This window comes from Oncorhynchus gorbuscha, linkage group LG02 (genome assembly GCF_021184085.1).
Source record: "Oncorhynchus gorbuscha isolate QuinsamMale2020 ecotype Even-year linkage group LG02, OgorEven_v1.0, whole genome shotgun sequence".
In the NCBI taxonomy this organism is placed as follows: Eukaryota; Metazoa; Chordata; class Actinopteri; order Salmoniformes; family Salmonidae; genus Oncorhynchus; species Oncorhynchus gorbuscha.
Window position 1 is genome coordinate 100850566 of NC_060174.1, and position 23646 is coordinate 100874211.

Genomic DNA, 23646 nt, shown 5'->3' on the forward strand with positions numbered 1-23646 from the left:
GGAGTTTAAACATTTAACTATTAACATATCACAGGACTGCATTGTTAAAAAAAGAAAAGTTGTCTTTATTCCAGTAAACATGTACAGAAAAAGCAACGCATCAAAATGAAACCACTGAGGAGAAACGTTAACATTCCAACTGTACTGTGAGTCGGTCGACGTCACGACACCCTAACAGTTACTAAGGCCTGCAATGCCTTGAGTCACAGAAACAGCAGAGTTCATCATTTACAGTTGTCTAACGTCATAGGTGGCTGCAGATGTACTACTACGCCGATCCCTTTGACCTCAGCTGAGCCAAAGGTCAGATGTCAGGGGTCAGAGCAGTGGCACATCAGGCCCTGTAGGCAGGAGAGGAGAGCCAGAGCTCTGCACTACTGACACTTGAATAAATACAGGGATGGATGTTCCAGGTTTACCACAAGGCATTAGGACATTACAGTTTAATACTGCACTAGAATAGGTGCAGGGCTGGTTCATGCTCAGGGTTTCTAGCAGTCTGTGGTCACTTGGTGGAGCGGCGTGTTGGCTCCGAGGCAGTGGGGGGAGGAGGGGGACCCCGGCGGTCCAGATCCTCAATGTAGAACATGAGGAGTTTTCTCCTCTCATCCGGGACACAGTCCAGCACCAGGTAACGCTTGTCATTCTGCAGAACCTTCTCCACATCCTTCAGGTGCTGGTCAGACTCCTGGAGCAACTTCCGCGACCTGAGAGGACGACAACATATAATATAATAATATATGCCATTTAGCAGACGCTTTTATCCAAAGCAACTTACAGTCATGTGTGCATACATTCTACGTATGGGTGATCCCGGGGATCGAACCCACTACCCTGGCGTTACAAGCGCCATGCTCTACCAACTGAGCTACAGAAGGACCAACATGGGGGGAGGGGGGGCAGTAATGCAGATGGACCAATAACACCTCCTCCTGACTCAATTGATCTAAGAATTTTTTCTCAACTCCAGTTTTAAGTACACCTAATCTACACAAGAATAAATGCCATTAAAATGATCCAGCCTGTGATACATATTCACCCAGCTACCAATGAAAGAATGTCACTTATCCAGCCCGTTGCTGTACTCACCTGTACGTGATGAACTTGGTCTCTTTCAGAAGCGTTCTGAAGTCAGCTTTGGCTGTGATGTACTTGTCTTTGATGTAGTCTTCAAACTCCCTCTGTTTTTTCTACAAACCAAAAGAAGACGAACCGCTCAGCGTCTTTGCCTGGTGTTAACAGAGTACATGGGTGGCTGACTCAACCAGTAGAACACAGAGCACATGGGTGGCTAACTCAACCAGTAGAACACAGAGTACATGGGTGGCTGACTCAACCAGTAGAACACAGAGTACATGGGTGGCTAACTCAACCAGTAGAACACAGAGTACATGGGTGGCTGACTCAACCAGTAGAACACAGAGTACATGGGTGGCTGACTCAACCAGTAGAACACAGAGTACATGGGTGGCTGACTCAACCAGTAGAACACAGACTACGTGGGTGGCTGACTCAACCAGTAGAACACAGAGTACGTGGGTGGCTGACTCAACCAGTAGAACACAGAGTACGTGGGTGGCTGACTCAACCAGTAGAACACAGAACACAGAGTACGGGTGGCTGACTCAACCAGTGGGTGGCTGACTCAACCAGTAGAACACAGACTCAACCAGTAGAACACAGAGTGGGTGGCTGACTCAACCAGTAGAACACAGAGTACGTGGGTGGCTGACTCAACCAGTAGAACACAGAGTACGTGTGGCTGACTCACCAGTAGAACACAGTAGCTGACTCAGTAGAACACAGTAGAACACAGAGTACGTGTGGCTGACTCAACCAGTAGAACACAGAGTACATGGGTGGCTGACTCAACCAGTAGAACACAGAGTACATGGGTGGCTGACTCAACCAGTAGAACACAGAGTACATGGGTGGCTGACTCAACCAGTAGAACACAGCAAGGTAAAAGAGAAAGGTCTTACTCTGTCACTACTGGAGAACTTGATACAGCGAGGATCCTCTTTAATGATCTTCTTCACCTCCTTCCACGTGGTGGTCAGTGTGATCTGTGGCAAACACTCAATCAAAGCACTACCAAGTCATCTGTCACAGGATAATATTCTTATCTGAATGACATGCAGGTTTACAGTACCACCTTTATGGTGACCCGTTAATACACAGATGGAGTTTACATTTAATGCAGCTGTGTTGGTGTACATATGTGCCCTGTAATGAGAGCGTAACACCAGCCCAAACGTGGTCTCTCACCATGACGGTCTCGTCCAGTAGCTGTCTGAAGTTCTCCTTCTTCTTCTTGGAGAGCGCCTCAACGTGCTCGTTGAACAGTTTCTCCTTCTCGTCTCTCTCCAACAGAGAGGCGGACTCCCAGCGGTGGTCCTTACGCAGGTTACGGCGGGTGTCTGACCACGACGCGTCAGACGACCTCACCTGATCACAACACACACACCAGCAGCATTAAGACCTGGCACATGGTTCCTCATCCACATAATACAAGTCTGGGCATTAACAAGGTCAATCTGAAAACAAAAGTTCCTGTCTTGTCTCTGATCTGCCCGGCTGAGATGATCTTCCAGTGGCCATATCAAACTGGGTTTCATCTAAATAAATGTTTGGTTCACCCAAGTTCTCAGCTACAAATGTGGTCCTGTCGGTGCCTTATTGGGGAAACCAACTTCAGCGCATGGTGTGAGCTCACCATGTCTGACATGAGGGCTCTGAAGTGCTGGATGGCTTCCTCCCTCTTATGCTGCTCCCGCTCTCTGTCGATCTCCTTGGTCTGCTCAGAGCGGGCCTTCTGCACCTCGCGCTCCCTCTCCCTCAGACTGACCTCTATCCTGGCTGCGCGCTCCATCTCCTTCTCCTTATCAGAGTCCATGTTCTGGCAGCAGAGACACACCATCAAATACATGTTCTGGCAGCATCATCATATACACAGAGGCATGCAATCATTACAGGCATCATGACACCCATCACGCCAAGAGGCGAAACATACTAAGATTGTGGCACTGAATTGGGCTTGGTTAAAGGTCAGATGACAAGCTGGAGTCAATGAGTATATGAGCAGGAAGGGCAGCCTCTGATGTAATATCCTGTTCCTCCCACCTTGGCCTGCTTGTCCACATACTGCTTGTAGAGTTCCTCTCTGGTGTTGGAGCTCTCCACCGCCTTGTAGCGAGGGTCTCCCTCCAGCCTGTCCTTCACCTTGCTCCAGCGCTGCCCTCCGTCCAGCTGGTGGTCGCCAAGCAACTCAAAGAAGTCCTGCTTCACCTGGGACAGAGACCAGGTTTACAATAGGGACATACACACGATCAGATACTCCAAATGTCTCCAGGTTTCACTAAGCACACCATCCAGGTATGTAGCTACCTGTCCAGCATATCACTTCCTCAGGCTACTGTTTTCAGTGGCCATGGATGTTTCCAGACCAGCGCTCACCTTCTCTCCTCTGTTCTTGGAGTCCTCCTTCTCTTTCTTCTTGAGAGCAGTCATGAACTCTATAAAGATGGCCTCCCGGTCCTTCATCTTCTCTATGGCCTTGAACCGTGGGTCCTTGGCGTGCTTGGATGCAAACTCACTAAACGTTGTCCTGAAACAAACAACACAGCAACTCTTAGTTCCCTGAGAGACACTAGCCACCTGGCTGGTACCGTATTAACTAGACCACCTGGCTGGTACCGTATTAACTAGACCACCTGGCTGGTACCGTATTAACTACACCACCTGGCTGGTACCTGGTACCGTATTAACTAGACCACCTGGCTGGTACCGTATTAACTAGACCACCTGGCTGGTACCTGGTACCGTATTAACTAAACCACCTGGCTGGTACCGTATTAACTAGACCACCTGGCTGGTACCGTATTAACTAGACCACCTGGCTGGTACCGTATTAACTACACCACCTGGCTGGTACCGTATTAACTACACCACCTGGCTGGTACCGTATTAACTACACCACCTGGCTGGTACCGTATTAACTACACCACCTGGCTGGTACCGTATTAACTAGACCACCTGGCTGGTACCGTATTAACTAGACCACCTGGCTGGTACCTGGACCACCTGGCTGGTACCGTATTAACTAGACCACCTGGCTGGTACCGTATTAACTAGACCACCTGGCTGGTACCGTATTAACTAGACCACCTGGCTGGTACCGTATTAACTAGACCACCTGGCTGGTACCGTATTAACTAGACCACCTGGCTGGTACCGTATTAACTAGACCACCTGGCTGGTACCGTATTAACTAGACCACCTGGCTGGTACCTGGTACCGTATTAACTAGACCACCTGGCTGGTACCGTATTAACTAGACCACCTGGCTGGTACCGTATTAACTAAACCACCTGGCTTAACTAGACCACCTGGCTGGTACCGTATAACTACCACCTGGCTAGACCACCTGGCTGGTACCGTATTAACTACACCACCTGGCTGGTACCGTATTAACTAGACCACCTGGCTGGTACCGTATTAACTAGACCACCTGGCTGGTACCGTATTAACTAGACCACCCACCTGGCTGGTACCGTATTAACTAGACCACCTGGCTGGTACCGTATTAACTAGACCACCTGGCTGGTACCGTATTAACTAGACCACCTGGCTGGTAGACCACCTGGCTGGTATTAACTAGACCACCTGGCTGGTACCGTATTAACTAGACCACCTGGCTGGTACCGTATTAACTAGACCACCTGGCTGGTACCGTATTAACTAGACCACCTGGCTGGTACCGTATTAACTAGACCACCTGGCTGGTACCGTATTAACTAGACCACCTGGCTGGTACCGTATTAACTAGACCACCTGGCTGGTACCGTATTAACTAGACCACCTGGCTGGTACCGTATTAACTAGACCACCTGGCTGGTACCGTATTAACTAGACCACCTGGCTATTAACTAGACCACCTGGCTGGTACCGTATTAACTAGACCACCTGGCTGGTACCGTATTAACTAGACCACCTGGCTGGTACCGTATTAACTAGACCACCTGGCTGGTACCGTATTAACTAGACCACCTGGCTGGTACCGTATTAACTAGACCACCTGGCTGGTACCGTATTAACTAGACCACCTGGCTGGTACCGTATTAACTAGACCACCTGGCTGGTACCGTATTAACTAGTGTTTGTAATGAGGTCTAACCTGGCTGGTACCGTATTAACTAGTGTTTGTAATGAGGTCTGACCTGGCTGGTACCGTATTAACTAGTGTTTGTAATGAGGTCTGACCTGGCTGGTACCGTATTAACTAGTGTTTGTAATGAGGTCTGACCTGGCTGGTACCGTATTAACTAGTGTTTGTAGTGAGGTCTGACCTGGCTGGTACCGTATTAACTAGTGTTTGTAGTGAGGTCTGACCTGGCTGGTACCGTATTAACTAGTGTTTGTAATGAGGTCTGACCTGGCTGGTACCGTATTAACTAGTGTTTGTAATGAGGTCTGACCTGGCTGGTACCGTATTAACTAGTGTTTGTAATGAGGTCTGACCTGGCTGACCTAGTGTTTGGTGAGGTCTGACCTGGCTGGTACAGTATTAACTAGTGTTTGTAATGAGGTTTGACCTGGCTGGTACCGTATTAACTAGTGTTTGTAGTGAGGTCTGACCTGGCTGGTACCGTAGTGTTTGTATGAGGTCTGACCTGGTGGTACTGTATTAACTAGTGTTTGTAATGAGGTCTGACCTGGCTGGTACCGTATTAACTAGTGTTTGTAATGAGGTCTGACCTGGCTGGTACCGTATTAACTAGTGTTTGTAATGAGGTCTGACCTGGCTGGTACCGTATTAACTAGTGTTTGTAATGAGGTCTGACCTGGCTGGTACCGTATTAACTAGTGTTTGTAGTGAGGTCTGACCTGGCTGGTACCTGGTACCGTATTAACTAGTGTTTGTAATGAGGTCTGACCTGGCTGGTACCGTATTAACTAGTGTTTGTAATGAGGTCTGACCTGGCTGGTACCGTATTAACTAGTGTTTGTAATGAGGTCTGACCTGGCTGGTACCGTATTAACTAGTGTTTGGTGAGGTCTGACCTGGCTGGTACCGTATTAACTAGTGTTTGTAATGAGGTCTGACCTGGCTGGTACCGTATTAACTAGTGTTTGTAATGAGGTCTGACCTGGCTGGTACCGTATTAACTAGTGTTTGTAATGAGGTCTGACCTGGCTGGTACCGTATTAACTAGTGTTTGTAGTGAGGTCTGACCTGGCTGGTACCGTATTAACTAGTGTTTGTAGTGAGGTCTGACCTGGCTGGTACCGTATTAACTAGTGTTTGTAGTGAGGTCTGACCTGGCTGGTACCTGGTATTAACTAGTGTTTGTAATGAGGTCTGACCTGGCTGGTACCGTATTAACTAGTGTTTGTAATGAGGTCTGACCTGGCTGGTACTGTATTAACTAGTGTTTGTAATGAGGTCTGACCTGGCTGGTACCGTATTAACTAGTGTTTGTAGTGAGGTCTGACCTGGCTGGTACCGTATTAACTAGTGTTTGTAGTGAGGTCTGACCTGGCTGGTACCTGGTACCGTATTAACTAGTGTTTGTAATGAGGTCTGACCTGGCTGGTACCGTATTAACTAGTGTTTGTAATGAGGTCTGACCTGGCTGGTACCGTATTAACTAGTGTTTGTAATGAGGTCTGACCTGGCTGGTACCGTATTAACTAGTGTTTGTAATGAGGTCTGACCTGGCTGGTACAGTATTAACTAGTGTTTGTAATGAGGTCTGACCTGGCTGGTACCGTATTAACTAGTGTTTGTAATGAGGTCTGACCTGGCTGGTACCGTATTAACTAGTGTTTGTAATGAGGTCTGACCTGGCTGGTACAGTATTAACTAGTGTTTGCTGGTCTGACCTGGCTGGTACTGTATTAACTAGTGTTTGTAATGAGGTCTGACCTGGCTGGTACCGTATTAACTAGTGTTTGTAGTGAGGTCTGACCTGGCTGGTACCGTATTAACTAGTGTTTGTAATGAGGTCTGACCTGGCTGGTACCGTATTAACTAGTGTTTGTAATGAGGTCTGACCTGGCTGGTACCGTATTAACTAGTGTTTGTAATGAGGTCTGACCTGGCTGGTACTGTATTAACTAGTGTTTGTAATGAGGTCTGACCTGGCTGTGAGCTTGGCCTCCTCCATCATCTTCCTGAACTCGTCCTTAGACTGCATCAGTTTATTCTTCTTCTCTTTTCTCTCCTCCTCAGCTCGGGTCTTCACATACTGGTCAAATACCTGCACAAGACCAGCAGACACATGGAACAGTTAGCGTAAATAAACACACAACTGGCAGATAACCTCTTGGGAAATACATATATTACCTGATTGTAGAGCTCTGACCTTCCCCCCATAGGGGGAAACAGCTCTTATCATAATACGACTGAATATGGAAACAAATCAAATCTAAATTGATAAGTGAGTTCTGTTAGTGTACAATACCTGCTTTCTCTCTTTGGGGTTAAGCAGCAGGTATCGCGGATCAAAAACTATCTTGTGCAGCTCTTTCTCCCACGTAGAGAACGCCGAGACCTGTGGGCGCGGGGTTTAGAGGGCGTGAGACCAGGCCAATCAAGGTGGGCTTCAACAACATTCACATAACACTTTCAGTCATCAGTCAAATTGATTTCCTTTGAGGGAAAACAATCCCCCGTCGGCCCAATCAATCCCCCTCAAATCCAAAAGGAATGAGTCACGTTTTACTCCTGAAACTAGTGACACCCAAAGGAACAATACAATGACAGCAGAGCAATGTGCCATAAAGGCCTGCATCACGCCTGGTGGTACTGTTGGAAAAGGCTCCAGACAGCAGCACCAATAACTCCCCTGCTGGGGAAGTTTAATACATTTTACAATCCAATTAGTTTTTATATTTTTTTAACTCTGCTTTGGATGCGTCAGAGTTGCAATATGCCTGTTTTGGTTCTGAACAACTGTTTCTAGGATAGTTGATACATCATTCATGTAATACAGAAACAGGAAGCTGAACACATGAAATCTGATCCCAGATCAGAGGAGATGACAACACAATGACATTATCTACTCTGAAATCTGATCCCAAATCAGAGGAGATGACAACACAATGACATTATCTACTCTGAAATCTGATCCCAAATCAGAGATGACAACACAATGACATTATCTACTCTGAAATCTGATCCCAAATCAGAGACAATATAATGACATCAAGTTATTATCTACTCTGCATGCCGGTTTGTAAAGGACGAGCCCGCCATTGGCAGGGTAGTCCTGAAGACACATAGATCTGATGAATGTATTGGACAAACCGAACACTGATCCAGTACAGTATGTGCATGTCATTTTCAAAGAAAGTCACCATTATGTACAATAAATAGATTTCAAATTACTTATTCTCTACAAAGAATAGTGAAATGTTAAATTCTTAGTCTATCATTACAATTCAACACTATTATAGATATGTACATAACATGTTTAACTAACTTTTATAAATGTACTTTTTGAACTATTACCAAAACATAAGCAGAAATGTACTTGTCAATCAACTGGGCATAAGATAGAAGTCAAGGATAGAGGCAGGAAGAACAGAAATAAAACACCAAAGACAAGGAGAATTAACTTAAGAGTGTACCTTGGTGGGCTTCCATTCAGATTAATGTGTCTAACGTTACAGTATTGCGTTGGATTGAAGTGTTTTACCCCTCTCTTCAGCAGCATGTCCCTGAACTGTGTCATGCGCTTCTCCAGGGGCACGATGGCCCGCTCTCGGGCCGCCTTCAGCTCTGCCTCCATGGCTGCCTCTTTCTCAGAGTCCGCCTCTTTCATCACTTCCTCCTTCCTGCAAGCAGAGGGAAGACGTCAAGACCCAGGCACAGGGGAGGGTTAGTGATAGACCGGGGGGGGCTGGCCTGGGGTGCAACTTTACTTCTTCAATTGGGGAAATCATACAGTATGTTCTTCTATGTTCTCTACCCAGGTGTTCTGCTATACTTGACTGATCAATTATCAGCCATCTCTACCAAATGAGTGGACTCCAAAGGATACAAGTTGGGTGTTGCACAGGTCCTACAGCTTTTAAAGATTGAGAGGGGGAGGATTTGTCAAATACCTGACCACTGATATTCACGGCCTTGGATTTGTATTCAGTGTTCCGTTATCACATATAGCTATGGCGAGACGGGGCGGGGAACGTCTTCATTTGCTCATTGGGGTTCCTAAAGCAGTAGTTCTAGAAGAAGGAGGTCAAGCAAGGTGGTTACCTTGGAGGCCCATGTTGGCATCACCATGTGTTCTACAGGCCTTTTCCCTGAAAAATAGTCTCTTGTGCAAAGGGACCAGTGTTTAGGGTAGCGGGAGAGGCAGGCTTGGAGGGCACTGATGGGGAAACAGTGACTGATTGGGTAACCTGGACAGTGACCATCGATTGACCACTTCAACAGAACCAGTGAAGACATCATTGGCTTTACTAAGTCAGTACAAGCTGGGTTAAAAACTACCTCCCACAGAGTTAGTCCCTCCACCCCCAGAGGAAAATACAAAAATCAAGCAATTTAGGGTTTGCGACCAAACACCCCAACTAAACCTTAAACTAAGAATGTAGATATTTTTTATCCAGATTACATCATGGGTTGACTGCTGTTTAATCTGTTCAGACGATGAAGAATGACTGAGTGCCTCGTCATGCTGTTACTGGCCCCTAGTAAAGTGTGCTGGGCCCTTAGGTGGAGAGGACTGGGGACTTACTTCCTCTTCTTGGCCTTCACAGGCTCATCTTCCAGAGCTTCCTCTGCTGCCTGCTCCAGCTCCTCTTTGCTGATTCCTGAGGGAGAGAAGTGATGAGGCCATTGTCATGAACACCTACAGAGGCAGGATGAGTGTGCCTGTGTGTGGTCGTACCCAGCTTCCTGGTGGCGTCCTCCAAGCCTCTCTTATGAGGTGGCTCCTGGATGTTCTTGTCAACGTCGGCCCGTCCCACCAGCTCCTCTGGCCGGTCCCACATGGAGAGACGCGTAGTGGGGTTGTAGTAGAACACCCGCTCGTCACCGGTCCACACAATACACCTAAACACACACAAGTTCAATAGGGCACCAGGACGTGTGACTGATGCAAGTTTAGCCTCCAGACAACAGCACATAGCTCTGTTACCATCAGTGGCACATGCCAGGTAGTGCCAGGTATTGGGTTAGTGGCCACAGGCTTTCTGTTACATACCAGGGAGTACCAGGTATTGGGTTAGTGGCCACAGGCTTTCTGTTACATACCAGGTATTGGGTTAGTGGCCACGGGCTTTCTGTTACATACCAGGTATTGGGTTAGTGGCCACGGGCTTTCTGTTACATACCAGGTATTGGGTTAGTGGCCACAGGCTTTCTGTTACATACCAGGTATTGGGTTAGTGGCCACGGGCTTTCTGTTACATACCAGGTATTGGGTTAGTGGCCACGGGCTTTCTGTTACATACCAGGGAGTACCAGGTATTGGGTTAGTGGCCACAGGCTTTCTGTTACATACCAGGAAGTGCCAGGTATTGGGTTAGTGGCCACAGGCTTTCTGTTACATACCAGGTATTGGGTCAGTGGCCACGGGCTTTCTGTTACATACCAGGTATTGGGTTAGTGGCCACAGGCTTTCTGTTACATACCAGGTATTGGGTTAGTGGCCACGGGCTTTCTGTTACATACCAGGAAGTGCCAGGTATTGGGTTAGTGGCCACAGGCTTTCTGTTACATACCAGGTATTGGGTTAGTGGCCACGGGCTTTCTGTTACATACCAGGAAGTGCCAGGTATTGGGTTAGTGGCCACAGGCTTTCTGTTACATACCAGGAAGTGCCAGGTATTGGGTTAGTGGCCACAGGCTTTCTGTTACATACCAGGTATTGGGTTAGTGGCCACGGGCTGTCTGTTACATACCAGGTATTGGGTTAGTGGCCACGGGCTGTCTGTTACATACCAGGTATTGGGTTAGTGGCCACGGGCTTTCTGCTAAATACCAGGGAGTGCCAGGTATTGGGTTAGTGGCCACGGGCTTTCTGTTACATACCAGGGAGTGCCAGGTATTGTGTTAGTGGCCACGGGCTTTCTGTTACATATCAGGGAGTGCCAGGTATTGGGTTAGTGGCCACGGGCTTTCTGTTACATACCAGGTAGTGCCAGGTATTGGGTTAGTGGCCACGGGCTTTCTGTTACATACCAGGGAGTGCCAGGTATTGGGTTAGTGGCCACGGGCTTTCTGCTAAATACCAGGGAGTGCCAGGTATTGGGTTAGTGGCCACAGGCTTTCTGTTACATACCAGGGAGTGCCAGGTATTGGGTTAGTGGCCACGGGCTTTCTGTTACATACCAGGGAGTACCAGGTATTGGGTTAGTGGCCACAGGCTTTCTGTTACATACCAGGTATTGGGTTAGTGGCCACAGGCTTTCTGTTACATACCAGGTATTGGGTTAGTGGCCACGGGCTTTCTGTTACATACCAGGAAGTGCCAGGTATTGGGTTAGTGGCCACAGGCTTTCTGTTACATACCAGGAAGTGCCAGGTATTGGGTTAGTGGCCACAGGCTTTCTGTTACATACCAGGTATTGGGTTAGTGGCCACGGGCTTTCTGTTACATACCAGGTATTGGGTTAGTGGCCACAGGCTTTCTGTTACATACCAGGTATTGGGTTAGTGGCCACGGGCTTTCTGTTACATACCAGGAAGTGCCAGGTATTGGGTTAGTGGCCACAGGCTTTCTGTTACATACCAGGTATTGGGTTAGTGGCCACAGGCTTTCTGTTACATACCAGGAAGTGCCAGGTATTGGGTTAGTGGCCACAGGCTTTCTGTTACATACCAGGAAGTGCCAGGTATTGGGTTAGTGGCCACAGGCTTTCTGTTACATACCAGGTATTGGGTTAGTGGCCACGGGCTTTCTGTTACATACCAGGTATTGGGTTAGTGGCCACAGGCTTTCTGTTACATACCAGGTATTGGGTTAGTGGCCACGGGCTTTCTGTTACATACCAGGAAGTGCCAGGTATTGGGTTAGTGGCCACAGGCTTTCTGTTACATACCAGGTATTGGGTTAGTGGCCACGGGCTGTCTGTTACATACCAGGTATTGGGTTAGTGGCCACGGGCTTTCTGCTAAATACCAGGGAGTGCCAGGTATTGGGTTAGTGGCCACTGGCTTTCTGTTACATACCAGGGAGTGCCAGGTATTGGGTTAGTGGCCACGGGCTTTCTGTTACATACCGGGTATTGGGTTAGTGGCCACGGGCTTTCTGTTACATACCAGGGAGTGACAGGTATTGGGTTAGTGGCCACGGGCTTTCTGGTACATACCAGGTATTGGGTTAGTGGCCACGGGCTTTCTGCTAAATACCAGGGAGTGCCAGGTATTGGGTTCGTGGCCACGGGCTTTCTGTTACATACCAGGGAGTGCCAGGTATTGGGTTAGTGGCCACGGGCTTTCTGTTACATACCAGGGAGTGCCAGGTATTGGGTTAGTGGCCACGGGCTTTCTGTTACATACCAGGTAGTGCCAGGTATTGGGTTAGTGGCCACGGGCTTTCTGTTACATACCAGGGAGTGCCAGGTATTGGGTTAGTGGCCACGGGCTTTCTGTTACATACCAGGTAGTGCCAGGTACTGGGTTAGTGGCCACGGGCTTTCTGTTACATACCAGGGAGTGCCAGGTATTGGGTTAGTGGCCACGGGCTTTCTGTTACATACCAGGGAGTGCCAGGTATTGGGTTAGTGGCCACGGGCTTGGCTTTCTGTGCCGCTTTCTCCTCTTCAGTCATCTCCTCCTCCTTCACCTGCTCAATGAAAGGAATGCAACTTTTATCAAGGGAGATGACAATAACACACCGTTTGAAATGATCAAATGCAGGCCAGAATGATGTGACTAGTAGATGGCTCCAGTTTTCCTCTCACCTCCTTCACCTCCTTGGGGAGCTCCATTTTAGGCTGTTCATCCTCCATCTCCATAGCCTCCTCCTCCAGGGCCTGCTGTCTCTCTTTGGCCTTCTCTGCCTCTTTTTCTACAGGAGAGGAAAAATTCACACATTAGATATGCAACATCTAAAATCTCACTTAACCAGTGGAGCATGAATGCTAGCTGGTTGGAGAAATCCAAAGCTTTAAGTAGACCAACCTTTCTCCCGCAGTTCCTGGGGTTTGTCCCAGGTGGACTCCAGTGTGCGGTTGTTGTAGTAGTAGGTTTTCCCGTCGGCCGTTTTGTACTCTGACCACTCTGGGAACTGGAGGCCTGACAAGGCGGGCGCTGCCAGGGCCAACTGAGGGTGGTGCATCATGGGAACAAGAGGAGGGCCCATGCCAGGCAGCATACCTGTGGAAGGTCAAATACACACAGAATAGTTGTTAAAGACACACTCCTGTGTGATAAAGCCATTCTACTGCACATCTAAACAAAGGCAGCCACAAAGCGGGGGGGTAGGGCATCTACTTCCATTTGGGGAGGAGGGTCCAAAAGGCAATAGATGCTGTGTTATTGACACTTTTGCTAGAGCTTGTGTCACTCATTCTTGGAAAGTTCTGAGGACGTAGAGTGCCTCCTGAAAGTATTCAGACCCCTTGACTTTTTCCACATTTTGTTACGTTACAGTCTTGTTCTAAAATGTATTAAATATACATATAGTTTGCAATCTACACACAATATAAAAGAAAAGATTAAGAAATTTTTGCAAATGACGTTATTTAAGTATTTACAAGTATTCAGACCCTGTTATGAGACTTGAAATTGAGCTCAGGTGCATCCTGTTACCATTGATCATCCTTGAGATGTTTCTACAACTTGGAGTCCCCCTGTGGTAAATTAAATTGATTGGACATGATTTGGAAAGGCACACACGTCTATATAACGTCCCACAGTTGACAGTGCATGTCAGAGCAAGGAAACAAGCCACGAGGTCGAAGGAATTGTCCGTAGAGCTCCGAGACGGGACTGTGTCATGGCACAGATCTGGGGAAGGGTACCAAAACATTTCTTCAGTATTGAAGATCCCCAAGAACAGTGGCCTCCATCATTTTTAAATGGAAGAAGTTTGAACCACCAGGACTCTTCCTAGAGCTGTCCGCCTGGCCAAACTGAAAATCATGGGAGAAGGGCCTTGGTCAGGGAGATCACCAAGAACCCGATGGTCACTCTGACAGAGTTCTAGAGTTCCTCTGTGGAGATGGGAGAATCTCCCAGAAGGACAACCATCTCTGCAGCATTTCACCAATCAGGCCAGACGGAAGCCACTCCGCCATAAAAGGCACAACAGCCCAATTGGAGTTTGCCAAAAGGCACCTAAAGACACTCGGACCATGAGAAACAAGATTCTCTGGTCTGATGAAACCAAGAATTAACTCTTTGACCTGAATACCAAGCGTCACATCTGGAAGAAACCTGGCAACATCCCTACTGTGAAGTGTGGGTGGCAGCATCATGCTGTGGGGATGTTTTTCAGAGGCAAGGACTGGGAGACGAGTCAGGCGTGAGGGTAAGATCAACGGAGCAAAGTAGTGAGATCCTTGATGAAAACCTGCTCCAGACCTCAGATTGGGGCGAAGGTTCATCTTCCAACAGGACAACGACCCTAAGCACACAGCTAAGGCAACACAGGAAGTCTCTGAATGTCCTTGAGTAGTCCGGCCAGAGCCCGGACTTGAGCCCGATTGAACATCTCTGTAGAGACCTGAAAATAGCTGTGTCGCAACGCTTCCCATCCAACCTGACAGAGCTTGAGAGGATCTGCAGAGAAGAATGGGAGAAACTCCCCAATAACAGCTGTGACAAGCTTGTAGCATGATGTGTAAATGTGCCATCTGTTTTTTTCCTGCTAAATTTTCAGAAAACCTGTTTTTGCTTTGTCATTATGGGGTATTGTGTGTAGATTGAAGAAGTATTATTTTTTTTGTATCCATTTTAGAATAAGGCTGTAATGTAACAACATTTGGAAAAGTAAAGGGGTCAGAATACTTTCCGAATGCGCTGCATGTAGTTTAGAGGCCATAAGAATTCACCTGAAATATAAAAAGGTCTTAGTTCCAACACCTAATTTTCGAATTGTAAATATAGGGTCTTCTCTGCTTAGCCATGAGGACACAGGTAACATCAAAAACTGAGCCACTGAGATGTTAACAAAAACACACCAAGGCATGCCACAAAGAAGAAAATGATTATCAAATGACCATACAAGATTAATAAAATGTGAATTTTCTGTACTAAAGGGAAAATAACCTAACCTAAAATAGGTGTGTCAAAACAAGGACCTATATACCAGTGACTAAATTACAACTCAAAAATCAAACCCTGCTAAAAGTAACCTAGCTAAAAACAGTACCACGGAGACAGTACTGACAAGTCCACATTGCGGTTTTGTCCAAACAGCTATTGGTTGATCAACACTATACCAAAATGCCTCCTTCCCAAATCTCCTCTTTAAAAAAAAGCATTTAACACAAGCCCTAAAATATGTCTAACTCAATGTTGAAGAAATAAACAAATAAACAGTAATACTCCGCATTGTTTGGTGATGCCAAAAGAGCCCAAAAATTATAAGCATCATTTTCACAACAAATCTCTAACATGCCATCTAACAGAATACTGACTGGAGATGTTTGAAAGAATTACCGTTATGGTTGGGGGAGACTGTCTTTATATAGGGACCGCCTACTATCTGCATCATTGCTACACCTGCAAGAACGGACAAGCAAGCATTGTATTGGACACATGAGGAGAGAGGTGCAAGCTGCCAGGGCAGATCACACAGATTTCAACAACACATTAAAACTAGGCCCACAACAACTATCACTTCAATAACAACAGGTAGTATTATCTTCCTGGTAACAACCAGATGGATGAATAAAGTGTTGATTAGGTTTTGTAGATGTGCAGAGTATTGAATTAAAATTAAATATATATATTTTTTAACGAAACATTTAAAGCTGCAATGTGTAACTTTTTGGATGACCCAACCAAATTCACATAGAAATATGAGATATAGATCTAAAATTCTCATTGAAAGCAAGTCAAAGAAGCAGTAGATCTGTTCTGTGTGTGTTATTTCTACGCTTCCCGTTCTTAAGTGTGGTTTTTGCACCTTTTACATTCGGTTTTCAACACCAGTTTCAAACAGTTGAAAATATAATATTTTGGGTTGTTGAAAAGACATTTCACAGTGGTTTAGATGGTACATTGACTGAAATATACATTGCTTGTTTTGTCACAAACTGAAATTAGGCAAACCATTAGAATTTTAGCAACCAGGAAATGGCGGGAGGGTTTTCTGCATATTGCACCTTTAAATTAATAAAAAGTGAGTCAACAAAATCGCTCTATTTCTTCATAGGACATTGTCTCAAAGGCATTTGAATTTTCTCCTGCATTTGTTTTCTCCAGACAACTAGCTGACCCTTTTTCTGAACATGGGCAATGCTGCCATCTATCGACAGGACTAAAAGTGACTCGTTTCTCCAATAACTACAGTGCAAGAACAAACAGAATGTCAAGGAGCTGAATGTGGAGTTGTGTGGAATAAGTTTCAAAAAAATATATATATACAAATACAAGTTCTGATTTGCTTATTTCTCTCTCCAACCATGACCGAAACCATTCTACCTCCACAATTATTAGTTTAATCTATTACTTTTAATAGATTAAACTGAATGCACTCACTACTGTAAGTCGCTCTGGATAAGAGTGTCTGCTAAAATGACTAAAATATAAAATGTACAGGAATAAAAATAAGGCCTAACGTAAGATGACAAACAAATGAAGAGATGACTAATGACAGTATGGAAAGGGGTGGAGTGTCAGTAATGTTAAGGGAGGTAGAGAGGTTTGGGATGAGGAGAGAGCAGACCATGTCTTACCGGGCAGTGGGATATGCATGCCTGGTAGAGGCACCCTGAAGGGGTGCATGACCCCTGGGGGGAAGCCTGGGATAGTGGCTGTGGTGTGAGGCTGGGACATGGTGTGGTGGGGCAGGCCAGTCGGGAGACTTTGGGGCAACAGGGACATAGTCTGGACTGGTGTCACTGAGGATGGCACTGTGGTTACACTGACCACTGCCATCGGGGTCACTCCCACACTCGAGGGGACGGAGGCCACAGGCTGCAGATCTGTAGCAGCAGAAGCTGGACAAAGACCAGCAGAGTGTTACATCACAGTCTGGACATACAGTAAAACTAACAATAGACAAGCAGAAAACTAGTCATTTCCAACTCTGTGATCTTCACTAAATCAGTCTTATTTTGTCATACTAAAAGGAATTCTAACCATCACACCTGTCCAGAGAACTAAAACAAGATCCAGATTTCCCTTTCCCAGAACTGTACTCACTAGTGATGGTCTGGGACAAAGAAGAGGTGGTGTTGGTGTTGGTGTCTGGGCTGGTACTCATGGTATGAGACTGGGAAGGTGCCTGTGTGGACACTGGAGAGGGTGTGGCAGCTGTAGTGCTGGCTGCAGTGCTGCTATTGGAGGAGGCTCCTGTTCCAGCCGGGGTCACCATCATAGGGTTGAGTTCTGACTGCTGGATCACCTTAACCCCTTCAGGTTTGCTCCAGGCTGACTCTCGAGTCCTGGCGTTGTAGTAGTACGCCTGGGGGAAACAAGAAAATATTAATTCAGATAGGTTCAAACAGAGAACTACCATAACATCTCAATTAAAGGAAAAATTAACCCATTGTGAATGTTATATAGTGTCTGTGCATCTCTAAGTGATGATATATTGGCCGTTCAAGCAGGCAGAAATACAGCCGGGATGCAAAACTAGACATACCGGCTGTATTGCTGCTTGCTTGAACGGCAATAGCTCCAATACACATGAAAACATGAAATCACTCAGAGATGCACAAAAACAACATTCAAATGGGTCAATCTTTCCTTTCGGTAAAGAGGCCATTCTCTACCTTTCCCTCAGGTGTCTTGTTCTCCACCCAGATCTCATCAGTAGGGGGCAGAGTATGAGCTCCAGCAGCAGGGACTGGGGGCATCCCAGGGGGAAATAGCATCCCTGGGGGTGGGGGCATGCTGCCCATCGGCGGGGGCATAAAAGGAGGTCTCTGAAATACAAAAATCAAGCCTTTAATGCTTGCAATGCAGTCTAAGATTTTCAGGCTCTCAATGCATTCATACCTCTGACAAACCAAATGTGTAACAGTCACATTCTATAGAAAAGATGGATGGATCCAGGGGCAGAAATTATTCCTTTCATCTCTGACTGGTCTACCTGTAGGTGAGGGGGTCCGAGTGGTGGGGGCATGCCTCCTGGTGGGGGTATGGGTGGCATGCTGGGGTCAAACGGCGGACGCCCAAACAGTGGCCCTCGTGGTGGAGGCCCTCTCATCATACCGAAGGGGGGAGGTGGGGGTCTGAGCAGTGGGGGTGGACCACGCATCACTGGGGTCGGAGGAGGAGCAGGGCCGCGGAAACGCAGCGTCTGCTGCTGCGCCATCCTTAGAAACAAAACAAATGGACCTGACTCATGAACCAAATCAAAATAACGATCAAACTACACAACATCGAGTTGCTATATCTACTCGCTTGCTATCTTCCCCTTTCCCAGCTGATTGTTTGCAACACAGGATAACGTTAGTGACCCCCGCACTAAATCATGATTCGTTGTTATCAGGCTAACGTTAGCTAGCTAAATTCTGTTACAGTCTAACTAGCTATACATTACTTGTTGGGATCAAACGATGCAATCAAGTTATGATCCTAAGTTAGTTCAATTTGACAGTCTCACTGACTAACTTTAGCTAGCTACCTACATAAACTGCTAATACCCACATGAACACACTAACCGTAGCTAGCATATGTGTACTGAAAATACGCACATCAACACAGTGGGGGTAGCTAGCGAATGTGTACACTAGTTAGTTAGCTACCTAATGTAACGTTAGTTACGATAACTAGCTAGGCTGCTAATGTTATGCAATTTAAATAGACGCGCAGCTAGCTAAATAGCATCATAGTTTAGGTAAATCCACGAGTCGGGAGGGAGTCTAGCTAACGATGCTAGCTGCTAGCGTGGCCACACTGAATACACTACTAGTCTGCAGCGCATGTAACAAATCAGACATTGTGAGGACATGTTCACATTCATGTCAAACTAGCTAACAACCGTAGAAAACAGTACTTCTGGAAAAATGTGATTCACTTGGCTTTATTCGCGATCACCTCACCTGTTGTCGTTAAACACAATACTTTCACCGTCTCCGTGGTCCGCCATTACAGAAAAATGAAACGACTCTTCCTGGAAACGCCTCCGCACACAAACTTTTACACAACATTGGCCAAATGGCGCATCGATCACACTATACGCCCGTCGTCTAGAAAATCTGATTGGATGACAAAATAGTCGCCATCGTCTGCCCAGGGGGCTCTCGGTCCAGCCAACTGTGATGTCTTTGTTCAGTTAGGACTTTCCTAACTATTGATGGATAACAATTTCAAAACAGATGGCCAGACAGGCAACTGTACCACAACCTAATTTACATTTACTAAGAAAAATACAGAATTCCATAGTTACATGCAAGTTATTAACAACGTTGGATGTACAGTATTTGCAGTACTTGTGTAAAAATGGCCACTCCGCATGTATTATTGGTTCATCGGCATTTGTATCTGATTTCTATACAAAGAGCACAGTACTCTGAAGAGGCCAGTAGTACCTATGTCTATGCCTGGACTTTCAGTCTGCAAAGCACCCCCTTCTCCTTATAAACTAGGTATTTGTAGAACAAAAAAATACATAAATAAATAGACTTCCTATCAAACACCTTAAAAATACTGCAATATGTAGCAGTGTCGATCTCATAAAACAGTATTCATCTTTAAAAAACAAATGACTTCAGAATAACAGTAACTATTAATACATTTTTAGATCAACACTTTATTTGATGTGTATATACAACACAAACTACTGATTCACTGAATCAACAAATCGTCTCTATCATGGATTTTACTAAAGGATGTCACTTCGGTTTGACCCTAGAGAATTCTCATCACGCGTACTTCTTCCCCGTCCTCGTCGTTGGTGACTTGGACCTCTGAGACATTGGCAGGGTTCTCTGGCGCAGAATTGGTGAAGACGTTCTCCAGGTCATGCACATCTAGTGGTGGGACCTAACCCAGGATGTCAGAGGTAGTGGGGGTCCACCCTTGACCTTGACATCTCTGTGCCCCCCCCTCTGCCGAAATGGTTAGTCTCTGTTGGGAAGGGAGAACGTGGACTCATGCTGATGGTAGTTGTCCTCATAGGGGTAGTCCGGATTAGACATAGGATTAATCATGGGGTTTGAGAACTCATGGGGTTGGAGACCTGGGTAGGAGTATGGGAGTATGGGAGTAGGGAGTATGGAGTATGGAGTATGGGAGTATGGAGTATGGAGTATGGGAATATGGAGTATGGGAGTATGGAGTATGGAGTATGGGAGTATGGAGTATGGATTATGGGAATATGGAGTATGGGAGTATGGAGTATGGAGTATGGGGAGTGTGGGTAAGGGAGTATGGAGTATGGGAGTATGGAGTATGGGAGTGTGGGTAAGGGAGTATGGAGTATGGGGAGTGTGGGTAAGGGAGTATGGGAGTGTGGGTAAGGGAGTATGGGAGTATGGAGTATGGAGTATGGGAGTATGGAGTATGGAGTATGGAGTATGGGGAGTGTGGGTAAGGGAGTATGGAGTATGGGGAGTGTGGGTAAGGGAGTATGGGAGTGTGGGTAAGGGTATAATATGGAGAAAAAAAGACAATCTCGGGATGATGGCGTTTCAAATTACCATAGTTCCATTTTCACCACTAACCTGCACAATTATAAAATATCAAACAGCATACTTACATACTGTAGTACTTAATTGGTATTCAACATGAAACAGCATGCATTGCTTACCCTAGTGGATAAACTGGGGTCCAGACATGAAGTAGGGCGGAGCAAATGGGAAGCGAGGGGTGGGGAAGAGGCCCACCGGATGTGGCATGGGAGATGGAGGATACATGTCTGGGTAAACCAGGTTAGAGAGTGGTATTTGGAGACATCTGGAGCTGGATGGCATGATTGTAGAGGGAATCACACTGGCAGAATTGTAGTATGCCTGTTGACTGCTGATTTTCCTGGGTTTAAGAGCTTCTTCAAGGTTGTTGCCAGAGTGTCTGGCTTCACGCTTGCGTTCTCCAGGCTTACCACCAGAGGTAGTGACTGTTGGGTGGGGATGTGGGCAGGCAGTAGTCTGGGAGAATATGGAGACTGGTACTCTGAGAGGCTGCTGCTGCATCACCCTGGACATTAGAGCCTGGGCGAAGACCAAACCAAAACAACTACTGTATTAAGCTTCATACTGCAATGTATTATTCCAGTTTACTGTTATAGCAGATACTGTGGCTCCTGAGTGGCACAGTGGTCTAAAGCACTGCATCTCAGTGCAAGAGGTGTGACTACAGTCTCTGGTTCAAATCCAGGCTGTATCACATCCGTCTGTGATTGGGAGTCCCATAGGGCGGCGCACAATTGGCCCAGCATCGTCTGGGGTAAGCCATTATTGTAAATAAGAATATATTATTAACTGGCTTGCCTAGTTAAATAAAATGTTTTTTTTTTTGTAAATAATGCCATCCATCTCTATTAAAACATGAACTGTAGTTTTAGATTTGTCATGTTGATAAAAGTGTGTTTTTGTAGTCTGTCTATTTGATGTATGGAGAGACTAAAATCTGTAGGTTTATGTTTTTATATATTTGTGCACAAACTGAAAGTGTGTCTGGTGAGGGATAGCCAGACAGTGAGCTATTGCTTTATCTGCAGCCCGTGTGTATGCAAGAGGAGCTGGTGTGTATTGGTGACCATTGTCATCACGGTCATGGGACAAGACTACGCCCCCAGGAACACTTGTCCCTGCAGAGCAGCAGGACGGTTGAAGGGTGAAGGACATCACAGAAGCGTAACACTTTCTTTTTCCAGGTCTGAGCTGATAGATCCAACCTGTGATGATTACGGGTGAAGATTTTGAATACACAATTGAGATGCAAGTAAATGTTAGTTATATGAATTTTGAAATATGATAAATATATGAAACAATAATTATACATGTTTAAATGGACTTGAATGGTGTGAGTAAGTAGACAGCCTGGGCTATGTTGACGTGCTTTCTCATAGTAGGGCCTCTTCTCTTCCTCAGTGAGCCTGCTCCACTCTGCTTCACTCTGCTCCTAGCTGTGGACTCTCACCCAGACCATGAATACATTCATAGGCCTGCTCCACTCTGCTCCACTCTGCTCCACTCTGCTTCACTCTGCTCCACTCTGCTCCACTCTGCTTCACACTGCTCCACTCTGCTCCACTCTGCTCCGAGCTGCACACTGACGTCTGCATTGTTGGCTGTTGGGTTGGACTTGGACAGGCCTGTGGACTCTCACCCAGACCATGAACACATTCATAGGCCTTTTGATATAGCCATTTCTGTCCATTCTCCATGTTACTTCCAGATTTTCTAGAAGGAAAATGTTCACATAGTTTATTGGTTTGTGAATGAACTCAATAGGTGAAACTGATGTGCTGAAAAGTGTAAAACATCCGTATGTATAATTTAGGTAAGCTCGTACTCATACCTGCGTCTGATGTTGACATGGTGAGATTCATCCCTCTGGTGTTCACCTTTACTGGAGGTGGCGGACCACTCACATGAACAGCTGGTGGATGTGGAACTTTACTGAGCGTTATGGCTTTACCATCCAATACTGTGAAGGTCGTCCCATTTTCGTGAACAACATGGATCGGTTTGGAAAAGTCTATAGTGGGAGCTGCAGTTGGTTCTCAAACAACTTTTACCTTGGCCTGACCTGGAGCAGGTGTGAGGATCTTCCCCTTGATGACCTGCACTTGAGAGTTCACGGGATGATCAGATTTCGCTTTACTCTGTTTACTGGTTGATGATGATGATGCCCTCTCCTTTTCAAATGTAACTGGTCGACCTTGAATGTCTTCCTTGAGGTGTGTTGGACTTGTGGGCATTAGATACCCATCACCACCACATTTATCAGCTTTGGAAATAACTTTAGGCCTGACCGGAACTGCGTAACTATTTCCAGAACTTCCACAGCCTTTAGGCCTACCCATCGGTCTCTTCTGTTCCCCACCACCTCCATGCTTCACTGCTGAAGATGCAGGGTCCTCTCTTTTTCTTACTGTCATCTTTGTGTTTACTTTGTTCACTTTTCTTGAATATAATTTGAGCTCTTCGCTTGGAATGCTTATCCATTGTTGCAAATATTAGCAAGCTGGCTCAATTTGAGAGAAAACCTTAGGACAGACATCAACCCCCCCAAAAAAAACTACTGATTGTTGGTTGTTACAATAAACAAATCGTCATGGAATGTTTGGGAACAATTTAAATTGTTGTGCGAGCAGCATTGTTAAAAACCACAACAATTGGGTGGGATTAGTCATAAATTAATAATTGTTTGGCATTGAAAGGAACGTAACTAGTTTACTTGTCACAATGATTTATACACCCTAAAAATACAACAACAAAACAAAGTGTCAACAAAACAAGCAGTTTTGTCATAGCAAAACAAGGCAATGGTTAGTTTCCCATTATCACAACATTTTTCATCAAACTCCCGTCCTAAATCCTGTATAAAACTGTCAATAACAA

At 46.0% G+C, this 23646-nt stretch overlaps 2 protein-coding genes and 1 long non-coding RNA gene across 3 annotated transcripts; all 3 read right to left on the minus strand.

Moving 5' to 3' along the window:
* Nucleotides 1–44: 44 nt before the first annotated feature.
* Nucleotides 45–19266, minus strand: LOC124014254 (transcription elongation regulator 1-like). Its single transcript, XM_046329067.1, is given in 21 exon segments — nt 45–707; nt 1090–1190; nt 1983–2066; nt 2269–2448; nt 2717–2899; nt 3124–3288; nt 3457–3607; nt 7144–7262; nt 7467–7556; nt 8703–8841; nt 9747–9850; nt 9853–10063; nt 12715–12800; nt 12919–13025; nt 13139–13333; nt 15623–15685; nt 16864–17127; nt 17333–17594; nt 17905–18057; nt 18225–18450; nt 19180–19266. Coding segments are annotated over 21 exon segments (3132 nt in total). The 5' UTR covers nt 19227–19266; the 3' UTR covers nt 45–505.
* Nucleotides 4583–5507, minus strand: LOC124014284. Its single transcript, XR_006834999.1, has 3 exons — nt 4938–5507; nt 4666–4889; nt 4583–4626 (listed from the first exon to the last, which is right to left on the minus strand). It is a non-coding gene; the product is annotated as an uncharacterized LOC124014284 (long non-coding RNA).
* Nucleotides 19267–19987: 721 nt separating the features above from the next.
* LOC123990866 (sex-determining region Y protein-like) lies at nt 19988–23137 on the minus strand. The gene is given in 8 exon segments (XM_046291812.1): nt 19988–20122; nt 21070–21194; nt 22135–22193; nt 22334–22390; nt 22392–22482; nt 22601–22651; nt 22832–22865; nt 23105–23137. Coding segments are annotated over 8 exon segments (585 nt in total).
* Nucleotides 23138–23646: the final 509 nt, after the last annotated feature.